Below are 12,714 nucleotides of genomic sequence, written 5' to 3' on the forward strand. Positions count from 1 at the left end.
AGCGCCTTATAAATAATAACTCCACGTCTCAAAGAGAAATATCGCTGTGTCCTGCAGTCCTTCACAGTCACGAGAAGCGCATAATGCCAAAAAGCTTCCATCAATTAAATGATACGGCTAACCAACTTCAAAAAGATCAGCACTTTGAGGCAACTATTTAAAAATAAAAATGATTCCGAAGACTGGACAATAGGACAAATAATTTTGGACAATTTTGATCTGGCATTAAGTGTGTGGCGTGCACCAACTGAAGTTCTTTGTGCAAGAAATGTAAAGGTAATTACATTTTTCTTCATGTCGTTCTTAAAACACGGATTTACTTTGTATACATTTGATACAACTTGTTGTTTTCCTGAATAGGCTATTATTTATATATTTAAAATTATGTATTTAAATATAAAATGTGGTATCAGTACCTAAACATTTATATTGTACGTTATTTAACTCACCATGTTTTAATTACTTTGTTATTGCTGACCAATTATCCTAAACTATTGCTCAGAGTGATAACTGTTTTTCATCAAGCATTTTATTTTCAAGGACATGCATCACACACGCATAACATTGTGGACATTTTATCCACAAACACCATAACATTTAAAGAACAACATGTAGAGCTCTGGAAGAATTTCAGAAATCATAGACATGGTCTCCCTAGAGCTGTGTTTAAATTTGATTGTTGCTTTGAAACATGGGTGCATTATTAATTAATCAACCCTCATTAATTAATAGCAAAGCTTGTTTGCCCTACATATTCTCCCTCAAGCAGGACAGAAGGTCAGATATGGGTCTCAATCATTGTCATCGACTGTTCACTTTCCCACGTCTGAGTTACATCTGCTGTAGTCAGCTGGTTAATATGGGGATTCCAGTCATAACCCCAATTAACTTCTCTCCCCACATGATGAGTTGACCATACACTTATACAGCCTTTGTTAAGTTTTAGTTTTATGATATACTAACTGTAGAAGTTTTGAAAGTTAAAAATATGTTTAATTCTGGTTCACGTTATTATGTTTTTTTCTTCTTTATTTCACAACTCATAGTTATACACCATATCATTTACATCAGCAGCTGAGCAGCCATGAAGTCTGCTCTGGACGGAATTGCCGATACCACCTTCAGAACCCTCACAACAGGACTCCAGTACCTGGGTTCCAATGATGTCAGCTATGATGACCCCTCCATTGACTATAATGTAGCCAAAACAAAATTATCTTTACAGAAGCCTCAGTCTGCCTCTCTCGGCGGCAACTCCCTCCCCGTACTAGGACCTGGAGACGAGGACCTTATCTTCCATGGCTTCCTTTCTATTTTTCCAACCAATGTCTCTGACTTACTGGGCAACGGGACTTCCGTGGGGGTAGAAGGCAGTGGCGTGGTCCAGTGTGGGGAGGACTCTATGGACATGGAGTGCTTCATGATCTTGACCCCCAACCAGCAGCTAGTGGTTGCCATCCTGGCACTCACCCTGGGGACCTTCACGGTGCTGGAGAACCTGATGGTCTTGTGTGTGATCCTGCACTCCCGGTCTCTGCGCTGCCGGCCTTCATACCACTTCATAGGTAGCCTGGCTGTGGCCGACCTGCTGGGCAGCGTCATCTTCGTCTACAGCTTCCTGGACTTCCATGTGCTCCACAGGAAAGACAGCACCAATGTTTTCTTGGTTAAGCTGGGTGGGGTCATTGCCTCATTCACAGCCTCTGTAGGCAGCCTGTTCCTCACCGCTATAGACCGCTACATCTCTATCCACAGGCCGATGGCCTACAAGCGCATAGTCACCAAGACCAAGGCCATCATCGCCTTCTGTGTGATGTGGGCCCTCTCCATCATTATTGCGATGCTCCCTCTGCTGGGCTGGAACTGCAAGCGCCTGAACTCGGTGTGCTCAGACATATTCCCTCTCATAGATAAAAAGTACCTGATGTTCTGGATTGGGGGGGCAAGCGCACTTGTCGTCTTCATAATCTACGCCTACATGTACATCCTTTGGAAGGCACACCACCATGCCGTGCGCATGCTCAGCCGCAGCTCTCAGAAGAGTGTGGTGGTCTACACTGCAGACGGCACCAAGGTCCAGACAGTAAGACCAGAGCAGGCTCGCATGGACATCCGCCTGGCCAAGACCCTGGTGCTCATCCTTGTGGTCCTCATTATCTGCTGGGGCCCTGTCCTGGCCATCATGGTGTATGACCTGTTTTGGAAGATGAACGACTTCATAAAGACCGTTTTCGCCTTTTGTAGCATGCTCTGTCTACTGAACTCCACCGTTAACCCTGTAATCTATGCTCTGAGGAGCAAGGACCTGCGCAGGGCTTTCCTTGGTACCTGCCGGGGGTCAGGCCATCCTCTGGACAACAGCGCAGAGTCCGGGGATGGCCAAAGCAGGAGTGTGAGAGGCTTAGCCAGCAAGGCCACAGCTGGCTGTGTAAAGACTACAGTGAAAGTAGCCAAAGTGAATCTGTCTGTTTCCACTGAGACGTCAGCTGAGGCGGTCTGACCTTGTTGTGAGGTGAACACTGTAGAACTGTGGGCCCTGCCCTGGGGAGACATCTGTCCTCCAGCTTCCCCAAAATAAAGCACTGCACTGTGAGACGTGCCAAAACAATTAACTGTAGATTTAGTAACTCATCGAGTACGTTTAGATTGAAGGAAACAGTCCATGTGGAAATACAATGTTTCAATTAGTCAATTGTCTTAATTGTAAATATATTCATGTTAAAATATGTTAGATATTGTAAAAACTGTGAACTGTACTGTGAAGTTTATTACGTGTGAACCTGTTGTTGGACTTGACTGTACATCAACTGCCAAGTGAGTGTTTTCTCTGAACAACATAATTTAGAATTGTGATGGTTTCAATTTCTCAGTGATAAAGTAGGCTATGAAGTATGACACCGTTTTCTTAGTGTTTCTTTGCTGAAGGACGCACAGTTGAATGTTCACGCATTGCAATATAACTAGTTTACCTCGTGAGACCTGACAGTATGTTAATTAATTTTAATTAGGTAAACTGTAACCAAGCCCAAGATTAATCGTTACTGAACTGGAGAGTAGGTAGGCCTTCATAGGCAGAAACTGAAATTGACAGACACTGAGGCAGCCATACTTAGGCAACAACAACAACAACAATTTTCAACAAACGTACATATGCCAAGTAAAAAAAATGTGTGGAAGGATTGAAGAACATCAAGGACAGGTCTCTCAGACAAGTGCGAGTAACACTGATATGTTGAAATATACTGCCCTCTTGTGTAAAAAAAAATCACGGACAGAAAAGGAGTAACTTAAAGAGTCGCGGTCATGGATGGGAGACATTAAGAACATAGTGCAAGGGAAATAAAGCGTTCTTTTCCATTTTATCACTTTAACTAAGTGCGCTCTTTTATCTTGGATAACTCCCAAATCCCCAAAAGACCACCCTATCGGCGCATGCCCACAATGAGCGCATAGTTAAACATTTGACGTCATCAACGAGAAACTACGGCTCAAGGGGATCAAAAACAAGAAGCAGACAGCAGCTTCAGAGAGCTAGTCTTGCGGCTAAGCTTACTAGCTAGATCTTTTTGAAAACTTGTCATAACTTGGTATATTCGGCCAAGAATTTCAGATAAGCTTTAGAACACGCAATTCAACAATAGGCGTGCGTTGGCGTGATTAGAAAATACAACAACTTTACCCCTGAAAGGTGAGTATATTCTGTTTTCGTTTGGTTCTGCTAGGCTACTACTGTGCTACAGCTAACGCCAGGAATAGAAGTCAGTAGCGCTAGGCTAGCTTTGCGAAGATACATGTTTTTGCCCTGCACGATCCTCACTCAAAACACACGTGTAATACAAATGTGTAGCTAGTTAGTAGAGTTGTTTTCTGTTTTTAGTGTTTAGCCGACCCATTGCACGGCAAGTTTTAAACTCTCTAGCACTAGCCTTGTAGTGCCTTGCGGTATGAGGTTTGCTAGCTAGCATGCTAGTAGTACTGTACTAATAGCGAACGTCGCCGTTGGTTAGCTACGCGTTATCCAGCTTGCTAGTTCGTACCCAGCTAGCAGTGATTTGCTGGCCAGCTTCCTCGAGTCACGCTGTTGTCCGTTCTTGCTTAATTTAGCAAACGCTACTCAAGCTAACCAAAAGAATGGCGTGTGGAGCCACCTTGAAGAGGACTATGGATTTTGATCCATTGATGAGTCCCACGTCCCCCAAAAGGCGAAGATGTATCCCGGTATCCCCATCATCGTCATCATCTCCGAGAAAATATCTTCGTATGGAACCATCGCCATTTGGAGAGTCGTCGTCCAGACTTACTGCAGGTACTGTACAATAGCTAGCAAGCTAACTACTCAACAAATGAACATAGATGTTAACCAGTTTAGCATAACTGGACTCACCTCAAAAGTTTATAATCTAGTCCTTAAAAGCTAAAATAATTTTATGTATTGAAGTGACCTTAAACGATTGTAGCTCAAAAGGGGAGTGGGGTTGTTTTGCACACTGTCGTATAGAATTCCAGATATGGCTTCATTCCGTGCTGCAGTCATGCTTAAAGTTATCTAATATTACGGTAATTGTGAAAGGCCTCTCCTGAAATATCAACTGTTATCTAACAAAGCATTATCTTCTTCCCCTCTTCCTCTTTTGTATCCCACCCCGTTCTAGAACAAATCCTGAACAACATCAAGCAGGAGTACAAACGCATTCAGAAGAGGAAGCATCTAGATGGAAGTTACCAACACAATGAAGGCTGCAACTACCCCTCATCCCCAGACTCCCCACCTCATACCTCAATTATGGGAGGATCCAGTATGCCAGGTTGGTTAGAGTGAACTGTAAATATTTGCTGGAATGATGATATCAATACTATTGTGCGTGTACACACATTGTCACGCAAACATGTTTTTGTCAGATAGCAAGTTTTATTGATGTGACATGTCGTGACTAGATAAACAATATTAGAACGGAGTAGATTCGTGAATATGCAATTAAATTAAATCTTGGTCTCAATAACCGTTTTTTTGTTTTTTTACTTGTAGGCACATCCATTGGAGGCCTTTCTCCATCGAGGAAAGAGCAGCCGTTGTTCACCCTGAGACAAGTGGGGATGATCTGTGAGCGTCTACTGAAGGAGCGAGAGGACAAAGTCAGGGAGGAATATGAAGAAACCATGACCACAAAACTAGCAGGTGTGTGAAGCTTTGAGGATGGATGCATAACAATTGTACACTGTGTATTAAACAGGGGAAACGTTTTTAGCAGCATCATCACTGTTATCTTTCTACTCACGTTTCCGTTTTACAGAACAGTATGACACATTTGTGAAGTTTACACACGACCAGTTGATGCGGAGATTTGGAGAGCAACCTGCAAGTTGTGAGTTTTTAACCTTATTTAATTGAATACCCGGGGCATTGTCTTGCCGTGGCTGCTTGTGAAAGAATCAACTAAGTTTTAGCAGATGAAAAAAAAAATATATAATCTGGAAAAGCTACACTTAACAGAACCTGTTTTCTCCATGTATCTGTTCTTTTCCAGATGTTTCCTGAGGGAGACTTAAGACTTTGCCAGGCGACTTTCTCTTGCTGCAAACTATCGTGGAAAGAAATCTCTGAAATCATCACTGCAAGAGATTCAGTTAGCTAGTTAAATGAATCTTTTCTTACTGTGCCATATTTCTTCTTCGGGCAAAGGTTTATACAAGCCGTTGTCAGTGGTTACCACTCTGTCGTAAGCAACTTAGGTGCTTCCTAATGTAAATGGACCCTTTCTCTCTAAACCAGTGGCCTATGTTTTTCCTGCTGCACCAGTATCTACTCTACTCTTACTTTTATAAAGACACCTGGCATTCCAGACATGGTTATTCCTCGTTTTATTTCTTAATGTTACATGTATATATGATAAAGCAATGTAGACATTTTGTGTAAGGTTTGCTGGTTAAATCTATGAAAGTGGGAGATACAAGTTAGTATAATTGAGGAAAAAGTTTGCCCATGGTTCATATTGTTTGTATTGGACACGAGGAGTTGGAATTGGATTTATTCTTTTTTTTTTTTTTTCGTGCTCCCTACCAAAACGTTTTATTTATTTAGACTTTTTGTTTTGTTGGTATTACTTCAAAGCCTATGTACTTAGTGGAAAAACCAAACAATAAAGTGTTTTAAAACATGTTTTGTGTTTTGTGATGTAATGAGGAGAAATTGAGGGCTGATGTTACAAGTGTGTTTATCTGTAGGCACAGTACCAACACTCCACTCAGACTAACTTCCACTCATTTAGTGGAGGCATCAGCTTCCTTACACACCAGATGAGGCAAGGATAAAAATGTCAAGGCTTCACCCAGGTAAAAAAATTACTACCTACCATGTCCTTCAACATCTGAAAGAGCATACCCTTTGCAAATAGTCTTTTCAAAATATGCACTTCAAGATGTAAAACGGGCCCCAGTTGCACAGCAGATTATGTACATTTGCAATGAGTGAACCCAACTTTTTTCCCATAAACCAAACATTAGTTACACAGAGCACCTCATTGCAATCATTAGAAAACAATTGCCCAACTGGATTTTCAGGCAATTAATTAAACCTAGCCACATGCCCTGAGGTGTACTGTAATCATATTGTGTGGTCACATTGTGTAACTGTCAGACTGATCACCAAGCTTCTTCTGCCCAGAACAAGATATGGAGAAAATACATGAAGGACACATTCCAGGTTGCCTAAATTGCATTCCTATCAGACAGTACAATTCTCTAATACTTGTGCATACCAAGTCATTTAAGCAATTGGATGTCCTAAAGGCAAAGTGGGATGAGGTGGAAAACAATAATTGTTTTGTGAATAGGTCTGACTGCAGCACACCCAGAGGCTAGCAGCCTCCCCACGTCAGCCTGGCTACGTGGTCTGTCTTCTGCTTGGTGGACTTGATGAAGCCAAGAAACTCCAGCTCCGAAACTGCCTGGATGAAACGAGCGCTGGACGAGAGTCAAAGAAATCCTGGCAAATTTTGACCATTTACTTTCTCAAATGTTTTATTACGTGGGCTAAGAACCAGAGCCGTAGTGAAAGGATACTGCTTGAGTTCATCAACTTTGCCGTAGTCTGCCGAGTCAGGATCCTTGCCCTCTGCTGCTGAGACCACAGTGGAGTAAGCCTGGAAAAAAACAGCAACATAAATCCACAAGACTTAGTCATTGTTATCAATCTCATGTATATACACTGGCTACAGTAAACATTATCCTCACAGTCGGACTGCTGCCTGTTGGCATGAAATAGCAGGGTGCTGTACACCTTACCTCCAGCCAGTCATACAGGTTGATCAGGCGGCCACACTCCAGGTGGAGCTTGTACACGATGCAGATGTCAGGAGCAGCATTGGACACAGTCCCTTCCTCTGTTCGGAGACTGTTATTCTGATGACGCAGCATTCACCTCTCTGTTATCCACACTTAAAGTTTGCTACATAATCAAATCTCCTCAGACCTTCACCAGGATGTAAAGTAGAAACTATCAAAATCAAACTTATTTTTTCATAGTCCTTTTTATGCAAACATTGTCACAAAGATCTTCACAGAAGCCCATGGATAAGCACTGACAACCAATCGAAACCCTCAAAAGAAGCTTTGGCATGTACTCTAGGCTGAGTGTGCTTACCTGTAGGTAGTGGTAGGGGTTGCTCAGGGCAGTCTGGATAGAAGTGCGAGGCGTGGCGTTTAGATGTCGTCTCAGGATGGCTGAGGAGCTGTAGTAATACACCTCGTAGAGAGTTTGGTTGTCAGGCGGAGACAGATGCATCCTGGGAAAATACACAGGTACACAAAAAAAACAACTTTATTATCATTTGCATTTTAAATTGATGGAACTCTGCAAATACTTGTAAGACTTTTCTCACCTCACAAGACTGTCGATAAATACTAGTGCTTCGTTTCGCAGATTCTCAAACTGACTCAGCTTCTTGGATCTGAGAGAGTCCTTCTTTGCAAGCAGTGACTGGAACACAAGACAATAAGGAAGAATTGATGTCCATGATCAATCAGACGCACAAATGTTTCTTAGGAAGCGATATCACATTTACAGAGAGGGAGATAATATCACTTTTAGGCAGAGAAGTAAATGATGTCACTCATTGGCAGAGAGGTAGGTACCTTCTGTAGTTGGAAGAGGTCTGTTTTCATCGGGAGCCCTTTCCCCGGAGGACTCATTTCCTCCCCAGCAGTAACATCAGCAGCAGCCTCTTTTACAGCACAGGGTGATGGACAATATCAAAGGAAGGAAGGAGGACACTGGGAATGTGTCAATTACCACCCCTATCAGCATCACCACTACAATTACCACCATCATCACCACAACCACTATCATCATCATCCCCACTACCACCATCATTTCAGCTTACTGTCTAGCAGGCTGAATTTAGCCAGAAGCTCCTCCAGTTGCACAAGGGCAGCTCTCGTCTTCTTGGTCTTGCCAGGTTTCAGGATTTCAGCACACTTCTGCAGGGCAGTTACCAGCTCGTCTTTAGCCAGCATCCTGGGGGGAAATCACTGGTCACAATTAGCTAGGAGATGGTGCTAAGGAGCGTCCTTGTAATTGTACATAATTATACAGCATATGTACACACACACTTATCAAGACTAGGAGATTCTTACTTGAAACTGTACATTCTATATTACATGTGACCAAAACTATTGAAGAGACAGGGTAGGGATTATTTTAGATAATTAAACTTGTCTATTTCCATGGGATTACCAAAGACTAAGATGTTGACACAGCTACAGTTGGTGAAGCATTACCTGAGCAGCTGCATGGCTGACTGGTACTCCTCGTTCTCCCACACATCGTTTTCCAGACAGGAAATGTGCAGCTCTCTTATCTGGAAAGGGAGACCAGACAGATTAGACAATTACAAGACCATACAGTGCAGAGGAGCCTGAGTTAACCCCACCCGAGTACACATTCTTATTTAAATGTATTAAATGTTTCAATACACACACTTATTTACCTGTTTTCCCAGGGGGTACTTGGGTAAAGAAGAGGTGAGGATATGGAGACACCTCAGGATAGGATAATAGTTCTTGTGGTATTTATGGAGGTCTTTAATCCATGTCTGGCACGCCGCCTAAACAGCTCCAAGACACAAAACAACAAGACAAAGGTGTCTTTGATCCCCTGCTTTCAGTAGAGCAGTAGAGCTTGAGGGTCCTGGTGCGAGACTAGCCTGTTTGGAAGGGCCTGTACCTTGACATGCTCGTCACTGGTCAGCAGCTCCACCTGCTCTTGGGGTTCCTGTTTCTCTACATACCTGGAACATACACACACGGTTGGGGAGGAGGGAGAGGGAACACACACACAGAGGTGGATTGGAGGGACGGTACAAAAAGTCAAACGTCTGTGCTATTTTCACATCACACCAAATTCACTTTCTGTTGCCCGTCCACAAAAGAGGATGTATATATTTGACCTCCTGAAGGAAGGGAGCTGTCGGACCCTCTCCACATCCTGCTGGCTGAGCTCTGCGACGTGGCCGACAGCCTCCTCCTTCTTGCAGCACAGCACACTCAGGGGCTGGGAGTGGAAGTGCTCTAGCAGAGCCAGCTGTGGACAGGGGCAGGAGGAGGTCAACGCCCATGATACAATATGTGGAAACACATATGCATGCACGACAACACACTCAGACATGGTCCCCCCCACACACACCCCTGCACACAGACACACAAACCAACATCATTCAGCACTCCCCTCACCTGCAGGCCTTTGATGAAGTTGCGTACTGAGAAGTCGTGATAGAGGAAGATGCTAACCAGCACCTGCAGCACCTTACCACTGAGCTTGAAGGGGAAATGGGACGTCAGGATCAGCTGGAAAGGTAGATGGATCATAGTGTATTCATTAACCAAGTCTAGGTCTTGTTCTCCATGTGAAAATAACACCATCTTTGTTCTCAATCCCCACATCTAATAGGTACAAACAAACGTAGGCATTCACAAACAATGCATTCATTTCGCATCACCGCCACCGGGAAACAAGTGTAAAAGATCTAGACTGATCCTCTTTCTCCATCAGCCCAATCCATCCATTTACATTTAGTCATTTAGCAGACGCTCTTATCCAGAGCGACTTACAGTAAGTACAGGGACATTCCCCAGAGGCATGTAGGGTGAAGTGCCTTGCCCAAGGACACAACGTCATTTGGCACGGCCGGGAATCAAACCAGCGACCTTCTGATTACTAACCCGATTCTCTAACCGCTCAGTCACCTGACTCCCCATCCACATCTGCATAGGTTCATATCCTACCCTCCTTCCGAGCGTGTCCTCCCCATACCTTGTCGATGACTGTGGCCAGGTGCTGAGTGCAGGACAGGGACTGGAAGAGCTCGATGCAGAGCAAGGAGGACACAGAGTGGGGCAGCATGTGCTGGATGGTGCTGGGAGACGTAGCAATGCCAAAAATTAACATCAGGGGGAGTTGCTCAACGTAGCGGCTGTTGAAACAAAGTTACCCGGGAGACGGAGGATTAGTGAGTGATTCTATTTTTTCTGTACTGTGTACAGAAGTCTGAAGGTAAGAATAGTGTATGTATATATATATATATACACACACATATACATACATGTGTGTGTTTACATGACAACACATAACCTCAATCTGCAAGTTACTCAAACAGAGGATCCCGTACCGACACCAAGACAACAATCAGCAAAGCTCACTCTTGCACTTCTGAGAACATCAATCAATACCTCAGTCAATATTCTCAGAAACGGTGTGTGACGTGCGTGTGTGCTTTGTTACCTGCAGATAAGGATGAAGTCCTGTAACACTCTGGGGTCGAAAGCCTCCAGATCTTTGAAGATCACTACAATGGGGGGTTGGTGCTGATCCACTTCTATACTGGCAGAACTGCGCTTTTTGCCTGGAGTACCAGCAGAGGACTTCTGTCCAACACAAACATAAGTATCAGAATCAAGAAGGACAAAGATAAATGTTCAGATACACCTTTATGTTACAATGAGCATCCCAGAATCCTCAAGTCATTGGTTGCCACTATCCAGAACTCTGCAGGCAGTTGCCTCCACCATACCTTGGACTTGTACCAGTCACAGAGAGTGCTGAGGGAACAGTGTACCCTCTTCTGGTTGGTCTGGGTACTGCACTGATCTGTGTCTTCATCCTCATCTACTGACAGACAGGAACCCATCAGCCTCTCTAGGACTTTCTGCATCAGGTGCTTCAGTGCTGAAAGGAGAAGAGGGGCCACAACCAAAAAGAGTGAATTCAGAGCTATGTCAACAGGAAACCAATTCACTTGTTGACAATGCATGAGTAATTGATGTAAGCTACAAGAGTACGTGGACCTTTTTTGTTCCAGATACCAACCTCCACACTCTTTGGCTTGTAGTGAGACCACATAGGGAGTAACAGAGAGCTGGAGCAGCTCGGTGAGGCTCTGGAAGGTCATGTCATGATCGGGCACGTTCACCCCTGGCAGTAGAGAAAAAAACAGACACACAAAGGATGCTCATCATCCAGTATTCCATCCACTGCGCCACGCAACCAAATCTCAAGAAATTCTTGCACATCATGCTTCGGTATCATACCTAGACTGAGGGCTGCTGTTGGAATCTCGCTGGCTCTCATACGCGAAGCCCAGTCATCAGATTTATGTTGAAATGTAGAAGTGCACTTTCTGATGAACTTCAGCAGACTGTCCAGTATCATCTTGTTGAGTTCATCTTGCAAAACCTGCAAATGCACGATGGGGCACATCACCGCTTGAAAATAACTCTTATTTAAGTATCCCAAAGCATCGACCTTTGACTGGACCATCTTGTTTAATTCTCTAATAAGTCAAGATACATTTCATGACTACAGAACTGCCAATGGTAGTGTAGCCCATGTGTGATGGTGAGAGTTTCATAGTTACCCCAGTGTCGGTTTTAATCTTGTCCCAGAGATTCTGACAAAGTCTGAACCGGACATTAATGTTGGCTGTGTCTTCACTGCCAATGGTAAAATAATCCTCTGTAATAAAAACAAACAAATACTGTGAAAACGCTGTCAAAATAGACAACATATGATGAGAAATATATAGACTGTGTTATTACTTGAAGCGTGGTATTGTTAGAAGCGACTACTCACCCACAGTGGAAGTTTTCTTTTTCTTTTTGTCACTGGGTTTGAAGACAAAACAACCCTGTGGGCAATGAATAAGGATGTGAAGTTGCAACAACCAACATAAACTACCGTAAAACTACTCGCTAACCAGCTAGCTTGTAGTGCTCATGTCAAACCCCAGCATACTGTCTGGATATTTTTTTTTAAATACAGCATAAAAGTATAGATGTTCACAATACCTTAGACAATGAAGAAGTTGCCATTTCTAGGCTAAACTGGAGTGTAAATTAGTCTATAGTTTACTTAGAAAAGACAACTGAAGTTTATTCTTTCCTGCTAGACCAGTGTCAGAGAATGCTCTGTGTTCTCCCGCCGTACTGACGCAACCAGAGTTAGGGTCACGTGGCCTAACCCTAACACTTGCAGGGTGCATTCAATGCCACCTAATCGAACTGTTACAAAACTAACCACCTAAGGGCTCGAAAAGGTTTCAACCAAACAACGGTATAGTTTATATGCAATGTATTACTTCATTAGCTTTATACATTTTGTTAACGAAAGCGCAAAGCTGCTTTGTGAGCTCATCAAAAGTCTTGCGTATATAGTTGCTGAACGTT

The 12,714-nt window shown here is 43.4% G+C and overlaps 3 protein-coding genes across 4 annotated transcripts; 2 read left to right on the top strand and 1 right to left on the bottom strand.

Moving 5' to 3' along the window:
- The first annotated feature begins 1,063 nt into the window (after positions 1 to 1,063).
- Positions 1,064 to 2,500, top strand: LOC136949436 (cannabinoid receptor type 1A-like). Its single transcript, XM_067243724.1, has one exon. It carries the CDS (start codon positions 1,085 to 1,087, stop codon positions 2,498 to 2,500), a length of 1,416 nt encoding a protein of 471 aa, XP_067099825.1. The 5' UTR covers positions 1,064 to 1,084.
- Positions 2,501 to 3,498: 998 nt separating this feature from the next.
- LOC136949489 (akirin-2-like) lies at positions 3,499 to 6,157 on the top strand. Its single transcript, XM_067243783.1, has 6 exons — positions 3,499 to 3,688; positions 4,105 to 4,306; positions 4,653 to 4,805; positions 5,027 to 5,176; positions 5,292 to 5,363; positions 5,526 to 6,157. The coding sequence occupies exons 2-6, from the start codon at positions 4,132 to 4,134 to the stop codon at positions 5,534 to 5,536; spliced, it is 561 nt and encodes a 186-aa protein (XP_067099884.1). The 5' UTR covers positions 3,499 to 3,688; positions 4,105 to 4,131; the 3' UTR covers positions 5,537 to 6,157.
- A 672-nt stretch (positions 6,158 to 6,829) lies between these two features.
- Positions 6,830 to 12,459, bottom strand: orc3 (origin recognition complex, subunit 3). Of its 2 annotated transcripts, XM_067243782.1 has the most exons (20): positions 12,337 to 12,459; positions 12,122 to 12,176; positions 11,907 to 12,004; positions 11,581 to 11,725; positions 11,360 to 11,464; positions 11,064 to 11,218; positions 10,775 to 10,917; positions 10,307 to 10,466; positions 9,727 to 9,840; positions 9,444 to 9,577; positions 9,221 to 9,284; positions 8,985 to 9,101; positions 8,776 to 8,855; positions 8,379 to 8,512; positions 8,131 to 8,219; positions 7,878 to 7,975; positions 7,640 to 7,781; positions 7,282 to 7,398; positions 7,060 to 7,139; positions 6,830 to 6,960 (listed from the first exon to the last, which is right to left on the bottom strand). In XM_067243782.1, exons 1-20 carry the CDS (start codon positions 12,358 to 12,360, stop codon positions 6,855 to 6,857), a joined length of 2,160 nt encoding a protein of 719 aa, XP_067099883.1. In that variant the 5' UTR covers positions 12,361 to 12,459; the 3' UTR covers positions 6,830 to 6,854. The 2 variants fall into 2 exon arrangements, 1 of the variants encoding a protein (XP_067099883.1); XR_010877431.1 differs by lacking the exon at positions 6,830 to 6,960 and having other exon boundaries at positions 7,107 to 7,139; positions 7,282 to 7,433.
- Positions 12,460 to 12,714: the final 255 nt, after the last annotated feature.

Source organism: Osmerus mordax, chromosome 9 (genome assembly GCF_038355195.1).
Source record: "Osmerus mordax isolate fOsmMor3 chromosome 9, fOsmMor3.pri, whole genome shotgun sequence".
Taxonomy (NCBI): domain Eukaryota; kingdom Metazoa; phylum Chordata; class Actinopteri; order Osmeriformes; family Osmeridae; genus Osmerus; species Osmerus mordax.